Raw genomic sequence first — 16,339 nt, 5'->3', positions numbered from 1 at the left:
TAGGCGGCTTGACAGGGTCCAAACCCCACTTCCCCTTCACTTCCCCCTCCCCGTCCCCTTTTGCCTCTCACTTTCTCCTTCGTTTGCTTCAATCTTCTCAAACTTTCTAACAAAGTTTGTCTATGCCTTTCCATGCTTCCCACCCAATTTTTCTATTCCTTTGCTTCTTGTCCTTTTACGTCATCATGCACTATTTTTCACCATTCCCCCCTACACACACACAACTTCACCCAATCTAGACGAATGATTCTTCATCACACTATGTCTCTTCCCATCCCCCTTTCCTCCCCTCCACCATCACTACAAGGAGGTCTGCTGTAGCATTTGCAAGGTACCGTCCGTTTACGTTTCGGCGCGGAGAGAGAGAGAGAGAGAGAAAGTGCTCGTGCAATAGTTCACATGAAACCCATCGAAGGACGTCAGTCCCACAACAGTGATGGCTTGTCATTGCTTGGACAGTGCTGCTGCCCCCTTTCTAGGACGATAAAGAATGTGACAACGCTAATGGTTATTAACGATGGGAAGTGCAGTAAATTCACATTCTCCCTAACAACACCTTGCATCACTCTTTCTCCTCCTCCTACCCCTCTTCCTTCCACTCGTCCTCGTACTTCTGTTCTTCCATCGCCTTGTTCCATATATATATATATATATATATATATATATATATATATATATATATATATATATATATATATATATATTCCATTCTCTTCTCTTCCCTCTCTTCTCCTTCCTCCTTCCCATTCCTCCCTCTTCCTGTGGTTTGTTGGGAAGAGATTGGGCCATGGTAAGAGTTCTTCCACTTTTCCTTTTATGTCTCTAATTGCGCATTATTGATTGCCTTGCATGGATTGCAAGTTCACTGTGGCAAGAAATGTGTGTGTCATCCCACTTTCCTCCCCCTCGCCCTCTCCCTTACCCCTCTCTTCCTCCTCATTTAACTTTGATATTTCCAATTCTTTCATCCACAGGTCATATCTGTACTCCCATATATATGTTTTTTGTCACCAATCATATATGGGGTATTGATTGCATTATTTTATTAATGGAGACCAATCTCTTAGAAGAGTGCTGCTCACTTTTAATTCCCATCCTTCCTCCCTTTTAGCTGCCCTCCATTCTCTTCTTTACCACATCTGACTCGATCTCTTTGGCACAGTATTGTCCCCAGTCTCTTTTAGTTGTGCATGACTCCTTGATATTAAATGTGTTGACATTGATCCTTCTTCCACTTTTACTCGCATCACTGTACTGCTCACCCATTTGTCTTCCCCATCAGGGTGTCTGTCCATTTTGCAATTCCTCCCTTTTCTCTTTCCACTTCTTATGTAAATTCTTTACATACTTTTCCATTCAGCCCAGTCCTTTTCTTCTCATTTCCTCTCCAGATGTATCTTTTGCACCTAATTAGACAAAGGAAACTATTATATAAAGTTGTACTATATCAAAAGAATGTCAAGTGTTTCAAATTGTTCCTGATCTCCACGACATTTCAAGGGGGTGTAAAATGCAGCAAAATGTACATGTTATGGGGAAAGGACGAGGTAGCAATGTGGTGTGTGACCTAAGGCAGCAGACACAGGTGACAAAAAAAAAGTGTTATTGAAGTGAAAGTGAAAGGCCAAGAACTGCAGTCAAATTTGCAATGTCTTTATAATCCAGTTGTGTATAACCTGTCTATTGTATGCACTTCCAGGACATTTAATTTTTGTTCTCGTGAAGAATCTGATATCCTGCTTCAGTGTGTGACAATGAGCAAATGTAAGAAAATGGAGACTTGAACAGAAAAATGGATGCTTTAGCATGTAAGTCAGAAGTTTACTGGGCTGTGTGGAGACCCAAGTGCTAAGGTCCTAAGTACAGTTTTGACCTTGCCATGTGTGTTGTGGAAAACACGTGAGAACACTTAAGTTTTGTGTGAGATAGGCAATTGTGCCTTGTGACCATAGTCAGGATGGTGTGGAATTGGGGTAAGTCGGATGATTTGCATGTTATTGCATTTTTGTGCTTAGCTTGTTTTATAGAATTTGCTAGGTGCTGGTGCATAAGATACAATAAAAAAAAATTTCCTCCATAAGAGGATCTAATTTCCAGTGCCATGATAAATGTAACAGTTTAACAATTATTTTATTACATTCTTCTTGTTATGGTGGGATCTCATAGTAATGATATGTTTATTGATTCCTCAGGTGAAGTTGTGTCCAAGGAGAACTCTCCAGCTCCAGTATTGACAGCAGCACCAGTCATCCCATTGGTGCCAGCAGTTCCAGAAGGAATTCCTGACCCAACACCAGCACAAGCAGCCATGCACCATCAGCAGCAGCTGCCACAGACTCTGCCCCCAAAAGTGGTCAGAGTTACCCAGAGTGATAAGAATAAAATCAATAAGAAGGTAAGGGATGCTGGTGATACTTAGATTCTCAAATGGTTCTTTTCACAATTTGGATGGTTTGGTTCCACAGGCTCCTGACCTCGTATGCTAGAACCTTGAATACTAATTATATTTGAGCATATTTTGATATGAAAGGTTAGCATAGTTGTTATGGAAGTTTGATAGTTCTGTTTTCACCCTTTTTCATAGTACCTACTGAATAATATTCTCAGGTAATAACTAACCAAGCTTACCAATGAGACTGATTCGCGTGGAAGAGATGCATGTGTGACAGGCTGACATTTGTGTTTCAGGCCAGTGATTTCAGTGATGTTGCTGATTGGCCAACCTTGGTGGAAGTTCAGCAGGCACAGGAGGCATTACAAATTAATCAGGTATATATATATATATGTATTTTTTTTTTTCACCTGTATGTAGTACTCCTGTATGATTTTTTTTAACAAAGCAAGCCTCTTTACTCAGACTAATTTTTGAGGTCACAGGGAGTCCAACTTGTATAAATGATCATTAACCTGAGTGGTTGATCTGTTTTCTGTTTTCATATCACTTTACATTTAGCCAGAGTTGTAATTCAGGACATACCAGTACTCTGTTTCTTATCACAAGTTTGCTCTTCCTCAGTGCAAATATTCTCCAGCTTTTATGTGTGAGTTTATATTGAATGCATTAAGTAGGGTGGGAAGGGATCCACCTTCTCTTGGCATAAGGAAGGATGGATCTGTAAAGATAAATATCAAGGACTGAAGGGGAAAAGAAAGAAAGTTGAATTGGAATGAAAGAACTGGAAGTGATGTGGTAAAATATAGCTTTATGATAAAGCATGTGACAGTTGTAGAAGCAGCACAAATAACTTTTGAGTTGCTAAGGAGTTGCATAAATGTGGATTGAAAAGGAAAGGGTGGGCAGAGATACCTTCTGCACACAATGAGAAAATGCATTTTTGGTATTAGAGTGTAGGTAAGAGGGGAGAATAGGTAGAAAACAAGAATAAGAGTTTGGTCAATAAAGGGAAACAAAGGTAGTTGTGGTTGGGAAGGTTTTGCAAGAATTGTGTAAAAATGGGAATTCTGATATAAAATAGGTCTCCATGTGTAAACAATACAGCTGAAGCGGATAGGGACAGATCCTGCAGGACTGCTACATACATACATACATATACCAAGGCTTTTTCCCCCTTCCAAGGGAGGTAGCCTAAAAGGGAAAGGCATAAAAACACTCCCACCCATTTCATCCCTAAATACACTCCACACTCCTCCCGCCCTCCCTCTCATCTGAGCACCTCCTGGATGACGGGTCATCCCTGCACCCTGCCCACCGCCCTGGGTCAGAAGCAGTGTCACAAGACACAGTACATCCACAGCAAGGCCTCTTCATTTAATCGGCGACCCCCCCTCTCCGTCCCCCTTTGCATATAAGGCGAGGACGGGGAGAAATCCCTTCGGGCTGCGTCAAAATTTACTCACACATACTTCCCCACCCCCCCGCCCATTCCTCCTCATGCAGTCACAACATCATCCATATACAACCATTCTCCACTCACCTCTGTCTTCCGTCCTCTCCCTTCCTTCCTCAACAGACATTCCCCTCTTCCCCAAAGCCCCCTTCACCCCATCCATCCACCTCATCCTAGGACGTCCCCTCATGTTCACTCCCTCCACATCTGCCTTCCATACCTCTTTTACTAGTCTTTCTTCACTCATTCTTTCCATGTGTCCAAACCATCCTAATATTCTTTCATCAACCCTATCTCCCAAATCCTTTTTCACCCCTGTTCTCCTCCTCACTTCTCACTCTATCCAGCCTAGTAACCCCCACCATACTTCTCAGACACCTCATCTCAAACACATTCAAACTCCTTCTCTCTTCTTCTCTTATGTTCCACGTTTCTGCCCCATACAGTGCTGTTGGCACAATCACTCCTTCATACAGTCTCCTCTTCGCATCCATTCCCAAATGTCTATTCCTCATTACACTCTTTAAACCACCAAGGCATTTACTCGCTTCTCTCAATCTACATTCTACCTCCACCTTCACTCCACCTTTTCCTGCTACACTTGCACCCAAGTATCTAAAACTATCCACTTTCTCCAGTCGCTCTCCCTTATTGTTCACTTCCAGTCTACTGCCACTTTCACCCCTTGTACATCTCATCACCTTACTTTTACCCACATTTATCTTTAGCTTTCTTCTATCACATACTCTCCCAAACTCTGCCACCAGCTTCCTCAATCCCTCCTCTGACCCTGCCACAAGCGCAGTGTCGTCCGCAAACAACAGCTGGCTCACCTCCCACTTTTCTCCATTTTCTTTAACCATCTCCAATCCCTGACCCACTACCCTAGCATTCACCTCTCGCACCACCCCATCCATGTATAAGTTGAACAGCCAGGGCGACATAACGCATCCTTGACGAAGTCCCACCTTTACTTCAAACCACTCACTCTCTCCATTTCTAATCCTGACACAAGCTCTACTACTCTCATAAAAACTATCCCATAAATCTGCATAACCTCCCACAGTGCCTTTCTGTCTACCCTATCATAAGCCTTTTCCAGATCCATAAAAGCCCAAAAAAACATCCTTCCCCTTTCCTATAGCTTTCTCACATATCTGTCTTACCACAAAGATCTGATCTACACAACCTCTACCTGTCCTAAATCCACACTGTTCCTCACCAATTACTCCCTCTGTTCCTCTCCTAATCCTCTCAATTAAGATCCTCCCATAAGCCTTCCCTACTACACTTAACAGGCTAATCCCTCTGAAACTACTACATTCACACTTGTCCCCTTTTCCCTTGTAAAGAGGAACTATACAGGCACTTCTCCAGTCCTCCGGTACTCTACCCTCTCTCCAGCAAACATTAAATAACCTCACCAACCAGTCCACCATCACTGAACCTCCCTTTTTCAGACATTCTGCATGGCATCCATCCAGTCCAGGTGCCTTACCTGCTTTCATCATCTTTACAACTGCCTTCACCTCATCCTTCCTTATTTCTCCTCCATTCTCCTCATTCATCACTCTCATTTTCTTCGCATTTCCCACTGCAGCTATCTTTCCTTCCCTATCCTCCTTCACATTTAGCAACTCCCTAAAATATTCTGCCCATCTTCCCCTTACTGCCATCTCTTCCATTATCATCTCTCCATCTGTACCTTTTACCATTTCTTCCCTACTTGATTCGCCTCCTCTTCCTCTCTTAATTTCTTTCCAGAACATCTTTTTATTACTTTCAAAATTTTCTGTCATACTCCTACCCCATTTCACATCTGCTCTCCTCTTTGCCTCCTTTACCTTTTGCTTTACTTCTCTTTTCTTTTCTTTGTACGTCTCATATGACTCCCCCGTCCTCTTTTGTAACCAATCTGTGAATGCTCGCTTCTTCTCTTCTACAACCTTCTTTGTTTCCTCATCCCACCATTCACTACCCTTTCTTCTATTTCCCCCTGTCCTTCTTGTTCCACACACCATCCTTGCACACTTTAAGACTCCCTCCTTGAACCATCCCCATTCCTCCTCCACACCCATCTCTGCTCTATCCTTTACTCCCTCCCACTCCTCCTTCAGCTTCTTTTCGTACTCCTTCTCCTTTTCATTCAAGGAGTTCACTCTAAGAACCTCCCTACCTTTTGTCCCTTTCCTCTTTCTCCATCTATCCTCCACTCTCGGCTTACCTTCCACCAAAAAATGATCTGATATTCCCCCACCCTCTCCCCTTAGCACATGTACATCCTTAACTCTTCCTATCATAATCCTATTTACCACTACATAATCCATTAGAGCTCTATCTACCACCCTTCCCTCCACCACCCTCTCCCATGTGTACTTATGCTTGACTTTCTTCCGAAACACTGTATTTGCTATCATCAACTCTCTTTCTAGACACATTTCCACCATCAACTCTCCACTACAATTCTTTCCTGGAACTCCACACTTCCCAACCACTCCATCGATTGGACCATTTCCCACCCTAGCATTAAGGTCTCCCAGTACTATTACATTGACATTTCTTCCTAAACCCTCTATGCACTCATTTAAATCTATCCAAAAGGCCTCCCTTTCTTCTACGCTCTTCTCACTGCCAGGCCCATATGCACTTACAAAGACCCACATCTCCTTTCCCAGTTTCACCTTCATCCACATTATCCTTGAGGAAACCTCCTTCCACTCCACTACCTGTTTACCTATCTCCTCACTTACTAGAATAGCCACCCCTTCCCTCCCTCGCCCTCTCTTCACTCCTGATAACCTCCCACTTACACTCCCAAACTTACACTCACCCTTCCCTTTCAACTTAGTTTCACTCAAAGCCAACACATCCATCTTTCTTCTCACAAACTTACTACCTATCTCTTCCCTTTTACTCTCATCTGTACCACATCCACGCACATTAAAAGACACAAACCTTAGGGTGCTGGCCCGAGGCCCTCCAGCACCCCTTATGCCTTCACTTTTCTTTTTAGGAATATGCCCCGTGGGGCTACAGGGAGAAGGATGCCTAGTCCCTCTCCCCGTCCCTTTCTTCTCGCCTCTTACGATCCAAGTGGGAAACTTGGTGGCAGTATTCTTTTCCCCCACCACAGGGAATTCCCCCATCACAGAAAGAGAATACTCAGAGAAATGGTACAGGACAGCATAACGGAGGGACAGTCGTAGTATAAAAGTGTCATCATTTCTCTATGAACAGAATTTCTTCTATCATAGACAAAATGATGTATGGCTCTGGTCCGTAGGGATGCCCCATATAGACCCTAAAGTATCGACTGCATGCTACTTTGCCACAATAACAAGCAGCCAATACCCCAGACTGCTACATAGGTATCCATTATTGGTCCATCAGAGGAATGATAGCAGAGAGGTGAAAGAAGATAAGCAAAAGTATATATGGACCAGGAGGATAGTTTGATGGACTGTATTGTTGTTTAAATTGAGGATTGGAAGAATTTTGGATGTGGTGTTACCTGAGAAGTACAGGTAACAAACCCTGCTATTTGCAGGTTTTTTCAGTTATTCAATCAATTATAGTTTCCTCCAGAATGGTGAATTACTTTGTATTTTGATTTGTTTTTTTGCTAAAAAAGGAACGGATTTCTATTGTTACATGCATACATACATACATACATATACCAAGGCTTTTTTCCCCCTTACCAGGGGGTAGCCAAAAAGGACAAGGCACAAAAACATTCCCACCCATTTCATCCCCGAAAACACTCCACACCCCTCCACCCTCCCTCCCATCTTAGCACCTCCTAGATGACGGGTCATCCCTGCACCCTGTCCACTGCCCTGGGTCAGAAGCAGTGTCGCAGGACACAGCACATCCACAGCAAGGCCGCTTAATTAAATCGGCGACCCCCCTCCCCGTCCCCCCATATAAAGGAGAGGACGGGGAGAAATCCCTTCGGGCTGTGTCAAAAATTTTTGCTCACACACACTACCTCATCCCCATTCCCCCGTCCAATCCACCTCATGCATCACAACATTTTCCATATACAACCATTCTCCATTCACCCCTGTCTTCTGTCCTCTCCCTTCCTTCCTCAACAGACATTCCCCTCTTCCCCAAAGCCCCCTTCACCCCATCCATCCATCTCATCCTAGGACGTCCCCTCATGTTCACTCCCTCCACATCTGCCTTCCATACCTCCTTTACTAGTCTTTCTTCACTCATTCTTTCCATGTGTCCAAACCATCCTAATACTCTTTCATCAACCCTATCTCCCAGCTCCCTTTCCACCCCTGTTCTCCTCCTCACTTCCTCATTCCTGATATTATTTTTATTCATCGACTTAACCTTTATTTTCCTAGCAGTTGAAAAGAAACAAAATATGTTAGGGTGAGGGAACCTTTTTGCGATAATTCTACCAATAATGGTATTACTGGATGATGAACCACTATCCTCATAATGGTGACATCACCAAAGCTGAACAAAAGCTTTAGAGTTAGTGGGAATACAATGTGTGAATGGTATGACTGGGTGTTGGGATTGACAGTCTTGCCATAGTGACACCATCTCTCCAGAATAAGATTGTCTTGTAGTAATCAGAACACAAGTTTGTAAAGGGCATGAGTGTAGTGAAGGAGTCGTCTAGAAAAAGGAACGGAGTGAATACCATCTTTGATTTTTTTTATAGTTGTTGAAAAGATGGGTTTGCATGGAGAAAGTTACCTTTAAATTTTTAAGCGAATAACAATAATTAGTATTACTACAACTGTGTGTATTAACTCAGAACACTGACTTTTTCTCTTTCAACTAGGCTCAGAGGGAGAAATGGAGAAAAAGTGAGGAGAAGACTCTGAAAAACAATAATGTGGAGAACATGGAGGATGACGAAGATAAGGAGAAGGGAGACGACTCTGGCTCAGGCTCCCATGATGATGACTCTCTCAAAGAAAACCGCATGGCATCCACCCAATCAAAGTCTCAGCAACAGCAGACCAATAACAACAACAACAATAACAATAATATAGCCACCACAAAGTCTTCCAAGAATAAGAAAAATAAAGGCAAGTATCGTAGGGTCTGATTATTTTCTTTCCAGGTGGATTGACATGCAGAATTGATGAGTGCAAAATGATGTTTTTAAGTATCACACACACATACACACTTTTTTCAATAATCTAAACATGGGTGTCAATCATTTTCTTGCAAACTGGTACTAAGCATAACCCTTATTTCTGTGGCCAAATTTTATAGATGGAGTTTGCCCTCTATCATTTTTTGGACCTTTGTGTGTTTACTTATTTGTTCCTTGCATAAAGGAATAAATAAGTAAGTAGACAAATATGCAAGTAAGGGATGTGGGCAGGGTGGGAGTAGTGGGTGGTTGTGTGTGGATATTCTGATGCAGCCCAAAACAACTTCACCGTGTCTCCTATTTTTCACATGAAAGGACAATTAGGAGGGGGGGGGGATAGATAACTGATATAGTGAATCAGCAGCCTTGGTGTGGATGTGCTGTATCTTCTTCTGACTCCCAGGGCAATGGGCAGGAAACAAGGATGACCTCTCATCCATGAGGAGCTAAGATGAGAGGGAGGCAAGGGTGATGGATGGCAGTGGGTGTTTTAATTTTGATTCAGCATATAGCATTGGTTTGAGTCATTTGAAATAATGTAGCTTTGTCTGCTGTATTGCTATAGACTTTTCACAGATGCAGGTAGATAGTATGTTTATCATTTATTGTCAATTTTTGGGTTAAATGGGTGTTATGCAGTGTCTGAAGAAGTAATAGTGGACTGGCTGGTGAGGTTGTTTAATATGTGTCTAAGGGAGGGTAGAGTGATGGAGGACTAGAGGAGTGCCTGTATAGTTCAGCTTTACAAAGGAAAGGGTACAAATGTGATTAGTAGTTTAAGGGGACCCCCCACCCAATTTTTTTTTTTTTTTTGAAGGATCTTGCTGGTTTTTTCTGTGTGGTGTCTAGGTCTGAGGAAACCTACACAGCTTGAGTTTTATTCAGATCTGACCAGTAGTTTTTTATTTCAAATCCTATCTCCTCTTACAATTTTTATTTTATGTCTTCCATTTTACAACAAAATAATCTTCTACATATATAAAAAACAAAATAGAAAGTTTTTTTTAATATCTTTGTTTAACGCCGAGGAATTTTTTTTTCTCGAAAAAGCGCAAAATTTTGACTTTGACACGTTATTAAAAAAATTCTATTTAATATATGCAAAAAAAAATTAATTTTTTGTCATTTATCTAGCTATTAATAGAGACCTCATATGCAAAAATCGGTTGAAAATTGAGGGAGGAGATAGACTTTGTATCAAAAACTTACATTTTTCAGAAACGAGTGTTAGTTTTTTTTCCTTATTTTGACTAAATTTTACATTGGATCTCCTAAGACCCATTGAAAACAGGTTCCATTGTATTTTCATGATGATTTTGCATCTTTCAAGTAACTCAGGCACTTTGTACCCTCCTACAGTGTAGGATATTATTCACTCAAAGTGAGGGTCTCACTCTTTGTAGCAAAGTTTGAGTTCTTGGTCTAGAATAACCCAGCAAGATAGTCTAATTGCTGGGATACAGCTCTCTTTCTTTTCTTGGGTTTCCTTTCTGGTGTTGGAACAGGCTCTTGCTGCATCAGGGACATCACTGTGAGGTTTGAGACTCTAAACCCAAGGTGTTGCAACAAGGAGGCATCCTTGTAGCCACTTGTTAGCAAACAGTTGTTTGCGTAGAGACAACGTGTCTGATATAGGTGTAGAGGACAGAGGATCAGGTGCTGAGGATGTGGATGTAGATGGCAGGGAGAGAGCTGCTGGAGGGAGTACTAGTGGTGGTGGCGGAGGTGGTGATAACAAAGTTGGTGCTGGGGTTCTTTCTTTCTCCCCTTGAGTTGCTAATGTAGACGTTCTTATCTTCTGCAAGTGTGCCTTTTGTTTGGATAGCTTAGGCATGGCTAATATCTTCAAATATCTCTTCACTGAAAAATAGATGCAAATTTCACACGGCAAATTAGTGAACGCGGCAAGCTAGCGTGTACATGTCCTTTACTTTGTAAGGCTCAGGCCACTGCCAGTCGTGCAGGCTGAACTTCCTCACACCACATACTCACGTGCATGCCGGACGTAAGAGAAAACTTTATGAGTAAAATATGGTCAAAACGTAGGTAAACAATGGTTGTGCGCAGCATGTGGCTGCCGGGGGGAGGGAGGGTAGGCCCTTTAAACCCTTTAAAAATGGCGGTACGATAAAAACACTTTACCAGCATCTAGAGCAAGATCCCTACTATGTATTTATGCAATAATTTTTTTTTTTTTTTTTTTTTTTTTTCTCTCGAATATTTCTTAAATCTGGGGGTGGGGGGTCCCCTTAAGAGGGATTAGTTTGTTGAGTGAATGAGTGGTGGGGGATTGGGTGGGGGGTGTTAGGGAGTAGTTATGTGTGAATGATATTTTGATGCAGCTCATAGGGATTTTTCCCAATCTTCAATGGTACTGCATGAACGGGCAGAGAGAGGGGGTCGCCAATTAAATAAATTGGCCTTGTTGCATTGCTTCTGACCCAGGGTGATGGGCAAGATGCAGGGATGTCCCATCATCCAGGACGAGGGGTGGGGATGAAATGGGTGGGAGTGGAGTTGTACCTTTTGACTGGTTATATCCCCTGTAAGGGCGTAAGCCCTTGGTATATGTATGTCAGATTGTTGAGTGTAGTTGGGAAGGTTTATGGAAGGGTTTTAATTGAGAGGATTAGGAAATGGACAGTAGAGGTTGCATGGATCAGGTTTTTGTATTAGGAAGCTTAGCAAAAGGTAAGGATGTTTTTTGGACCTTTATGGATTTGAAAAAAGATTATTTCAAGATAGACAGGAAGGCACTGGGGGAACTTTTGCAGATATATAGGATCAGGGGAAAGCTGTCCAGGGCAGTCAAGAGTTTTTAGGAGAGTAGTAGAGCCTGTGTTAGAATTGGAAATAGAGATAGCAAGTGGTTTGAGGTAAAGATGGGATTTTGTCAGGGATGTGTTGTGTTATGTCTGTTCAATGTAGACATGGATGGGGTGGTTGCTGAAGGTAAATGTGAGGTTAATGGGCAGGGGACTTGAGATAATTGGGGAAGGTATTTGACAGGAGGATGTTTAAGGTAATTGTGGGTAAAAGTAAGGTGATGAGATGTACACGGGGAGAGGATGGCATCGAGTTGGAAGTAAGACTTAAAAGAGAGAGACTGAAGGAAGTGGATGGCATGTATTTGGTGTTGCATGCGATAGAAAAGGGATGAGTGGAGGTGGAGTTTAATTTTAGCTGGACAGAAGTGAATACCTTAGGGGAATAAAAATGTCATGAGAAATGGGCATTTGGGAATGGATGCAAAGAATAGATTATATAAAGGGGTAATTGTGTTAACAGCACAGTATGAGGTAGAGAGAAAAAGTTTAAATGTGTTTACAAGGTTAGATAGTGTGAGAAATGAGGAGAGTAGGGGTGGAAAATGAGATGGCAGATAGGGTTAATGAAAGAGTATTGAGATGGTTTGGACAAATGGAAAGAATGAGTGAAGAAAGATTAGTAAAAGATGTGTGGAAGACAGGTGCAGGGAATGAACTTGACAGGATGACCAAGGATGAGATTGGATGGAAGGGGTGAAAAGTGTGTTGAGCAAGATGGAAGTGTCTGCTGAGCAAGGAGGGGAGAAGGCAGGAAATAAGGGTGTGTGGAGATTGGTTGTGTATAGGTGATACTGTTAAACAAAGGAGGGGCTGGAGGGTTAGGGAGTAGTAATATGTGAATGATATTTTGACACAATCCAAAGGGATTTCTCCCCATCTTTTATTTCTGCATGAGGGGACGAAGAGAGGTGTCTCCTGTTGAATAAAGCAGCCTTGCTGTGTTTAGTCTCAGTCTTGCTGCATTGCTTCTGACCCAGAGGAATGGGCAAGATGAGAGGAAAGGTGGTGGATGGAAGTGGAATGGGCAGGAGTGTGTACAAGCTTTTTGACATGGCTACCTCCCTTTTAAGAGGGAAAGAGCCTTTGATATATGGATTGATCCATATCTTACTTGGACCAATAATGGGTACCTGGAAATGGAGGGCATGTTAGAGAATAATCTCCTTACTACCTGCCTTCTCAACCTATCGTCATCCTCACTTCTATTACGAGGTATAACCACAAGGGATCTCTGACTAGGGCCGGGTCTCTTTTAACTATCTATTTCCTCCATATTTTCTTCCAAGGGGAGCTGACTACTTCCCTCCACCTTTTCACATAAGAAGGACAGGCAACTCATGTCAGCTTACCTTTTCTTATACCTCTAAGCCAAGGAATGATCCCATATTGATACAACACAGACAGTGGGAGAGATCAGTTGGAGGGACCAAGTGCACAGATGAAGATGACATTAAACAGAATTTTGCACTAATTTGCCTTAATACCATACAGACAAATATACCTGCTTTTCTGTAAGCTCTGGGATTTTGCCAAATAGACTTGGGCTATGTATGTCCTGCAGATGATCATAACTGTTGCCTAGGCTTTTACTGCATTCAAACATGCTGCCCCCTATTGGCTGGCAACAGTCCTCAAACCCTCCCATAGAGCTGTCTGTGATGAGATGATTAAATATTGTGTGCACTGTAAGGTGGACATTCCTGTTCTTGGCTTGTAGTGATAGGAGTGAAGTATTTTTTGGTTGTCAGACAGCTCCCGGTGTGTGAAGCTGATAATGAGAAATCTAAGGCCCTGTTGAGAAATCACATGAGAGGTAAAACATGATCTTTAAAGACCATCTTACTAGACCACCACCTGTAGCTATCTATTGTTGGTCCCTTTTACAAGAGAGACCAGCAGCTGCAGTTTGGTTAACAGACTATGTTAACTTTGTATCCTTTATCTTGTGGATTTTCTACTAGGATGCTCTGTGTTTACATTTTTCATAGATTGCATAGCTGATTCAAAAGCCATGTGTGTTTTATTCAAATATCAAAGCTCTTGAGGATAAATCTGATTATTTCCTTCCCCCACAGCCAAGAAGCAGAACTGGAAGCGGTTGGACATACCGGCACCCAAGCGAGAAAAGACAGGATTTCGAGGGAGGGATCCCAATGGGCAGGGATCTGAGACAAACAACTGGCGGGCAGAAGCACGCGTTGTTGGAGGATTCCCACGTGGAAGAGGACGAGGAGGTGCAATGAGAGGAAGAGGCCGAGGAAGAGGAATTGGTAGAGGAGGTGGCATAATTGGTAGTAGTGGTGGTTTAGGAGCATCAAGAAGTGCATCTACAGAGCCATATGAAGGGTTTACCGAATACTCTGAGGTTAGTGGAAACAAAATGTAAAAGCTATGTTGTTTGAATGTTTCATGTGTTTTGACATTATCTCCCAGTGAAAATTAAAGAGTTTAAATGTGTTTGAGATGAAACCCCCGAGAAGTATGGTAGGGTTTACTAGGCTGGAGAGAGTGAGAAATGAGGTGAGGAGGAGAATGAGGATAGAAAAGAAGTTGGGAGAGAGGGTTGATGAAAGAGTATTGGGATGGTTTGGACACATGGAAAGAATGAGTAAAAGAATATTAGTAAAAGAAGTGTGGAAGGCAAAGGTGGATGGAGTGAGCATAAGGGGGTGACTGAGGATGAGATGGATAGATGGGGTAAAAAGGGTGTTGGGAAAGAGGGGAATGTCTGTTTAGGAAAGGAGTGAGTGTAGAATGGTTGTGTATGCATGATGCTGTAATGCATGGAAGGGAGTGGGTGGAGGATGGGGGAGGGTTAGGGAGCATGTGTGAATGATATTCTGACAGTCTGAAGGAATTTCTTTCTTGTCTTCTTTTTCTGCATGAGGGGATAGAGAGGGAGGTCACTGATTAAATGAAGCGGCCTTGCTGTGGTTGTGCTTTGTCTTGCTGCATTGCCTATAACCCAGGCTAGTGGGCAAGATTCAGGGATGACCCATCATCCAGGAGTCAAGGAAAGAGAGAGGGAAGGGTGGTGAATGGGAGTGGAGTATGTGGGGATGAAATGGATGGGAGTGAATTTATGCCTTTGACTTTGGCTAGCAAAAAAACAAAGGCATAAAATCCACTCCCACCCGTTCCATCCCCACACATTCCACTCCCGTCCAACCCCCTCCCTCCCTCCTTTCCTCTTATCTTGACTCCTCTTGGATGATGGGTCATCCCTGCACCTCGCCCAATGCCCTGGGTCAGAAGCAGTGTCACAAGACACAGTACATCCACAGTAAGGCCGCTTCATTAAATCAGCGACCCCCCCCCCCTCTCCATCCCCTCATGTAGAAAAATAGAAGACAGGGAGAAGTCCCTTCAAGCTGCGTCAAATTATTTTTTCACACATATTCCTTCACCCCTCATCCCCCACCCACTCCCCCTCATGCATCACAGCACCATCCATACACAACCCTTCTCCATTCACCCCTATCATCTGTCCTCTCCCGCCTTCCTCAACAGACATTCCCCTCTTTCCCAGTGCCCCTTTTACCCCATCCGTCCATCCATCCATCCATCCCATCCTTGGTCGCCCAATCATGTTCACTCCTATCTCTACCTTCCGCACCTCTTTTACTAATCTTTCTTCACTCGTTCTTTCCATGTGTCCAAACCATCCCAATACTCTTTCATTAACCCTATCTCCCAACTCCCGTTCTCCTCCTCACCACCTCATTTCTCACTATATCCAGCCTAGTAACCACTACCATACTTCTCAGGTACCTCATCTCAAACACATTCAAATTCCTCCTCTCCTCTCTTGGTGGTGAATGGGAGTGGAGTACAGTGACTCCATACAGTCTCCTCTTAACATCATTCCCAAATTTCTATTTCTCATTACACTTTTTAATCCCCAAGGCTTCTTTCAATCTATATTCTACTTCCACCTCTCCTCCCTTTCCCACCACATTCGCACCCAAATATCTAAAACTATCCACTTCCTCCAGTCTCTCTCACATAACACTCACTTTCAGTCTGCTGCCACTTTCTCCCCTTGAATATATCTTCTTACTTTTACCCACTTATCTTCAACCTTCTGTCACTAACTCCCTCAATCCCTCCTCTGATCCTACCACAAGCAGTGTTGTCAGCAAACAACAACTGGCTTATCTCCCACTTTTCTCCATTTTTTTTAACCATCTCTAATCTACAACCCATTACCCTTGCATTTACCACTCACACCTCCCCATCCATGTACACTTTACAAGGGAAAAGGGGGCAAGTGTGAGTGTAGTAGTTTCAGAGGGATCAGTTAAGTGTAGTTGGGAAGGCTTATGGGTTTTGATTGAATAGAAAAGGGAGTAATTGTTGAGGAACTGTAAAAGGTTAGGATGTTTTTTGGGGGCTTTATGGATATGGAAAAGGCTTATGACAGGGTAGACAAGAAGGCACTGTGACAGGTATTGCAGATATATTGGATAGAAGGAAAACTGTTAAGAGCAGTCAAGAGTTTTTACAAGAGCTCATGTTAGAATCAGAAATGGAGA

General features: G+C 42.8%; 1 protein-coding gene across 15 annotated transcripts in view; it reads left to right on the top strand.

Moving 5' to 3' along the window:
* The window catches only part of LOC143024182 (la-related protein 1B-like), a 290,930-nt gene that overhangs the window by 248,162 nt on the left and 26,429 nt on the right, over positions 1 to 16,339 (top strand). For 6 of the 15 annotated variants that reach the window (XM_076183030.1, XM_076183087.1, XM_076183035.1 and 3 more), the window contains 4 exons: positions 2,193 to 2,395; positions 2,689 to 2,769; positions 8,656 to 8,905; positions 13,880 to 14,169. In XM_076183030.1, coding sequence (XP_076039145.1) covers positions 2,193 to 2,395; positions 2,689 to 2,769; positions 8,656 to 8,905; positions 13,880 to 14,169 — 824 coding nt within the window. Of the gene's footprint in view, positions 1 to 1,699; positions 1,974 to 2,189; positions 2,396 to 2,688; positions 2,770 to 8,655; positions 8,906 to 13,879; positions 14,170 to 16,339 lie in introns of all 15 variants that reach the window. The other 9 variants (XM_076183061.1, XM_076183068.1, XM_076183074.1 and 6 more) reach the window with 3 other exon arrangements.

The sequence above is a fragment of the Oratosquilla oratoria genome, chromosome 1, assembly GCF_046742065.1.
Source record: "Oratosquilla oratoria isolate Oo_2021 chromosome 1, ASM4674206v1, whole genome shotgun sequence".
Taxonomy (NCBI): Eukaryota; Metazoa; Arthropoda; class Malacostraca; order Stomatopoda; family Squillidae; genus Oratosquilla; species Oratosquilla oratoria.
The sequence above is the reverse complement of the archived record's forward strand: the minus strand, read 5'-3'. Positions and strand labels throughout refer to the sequence as shown.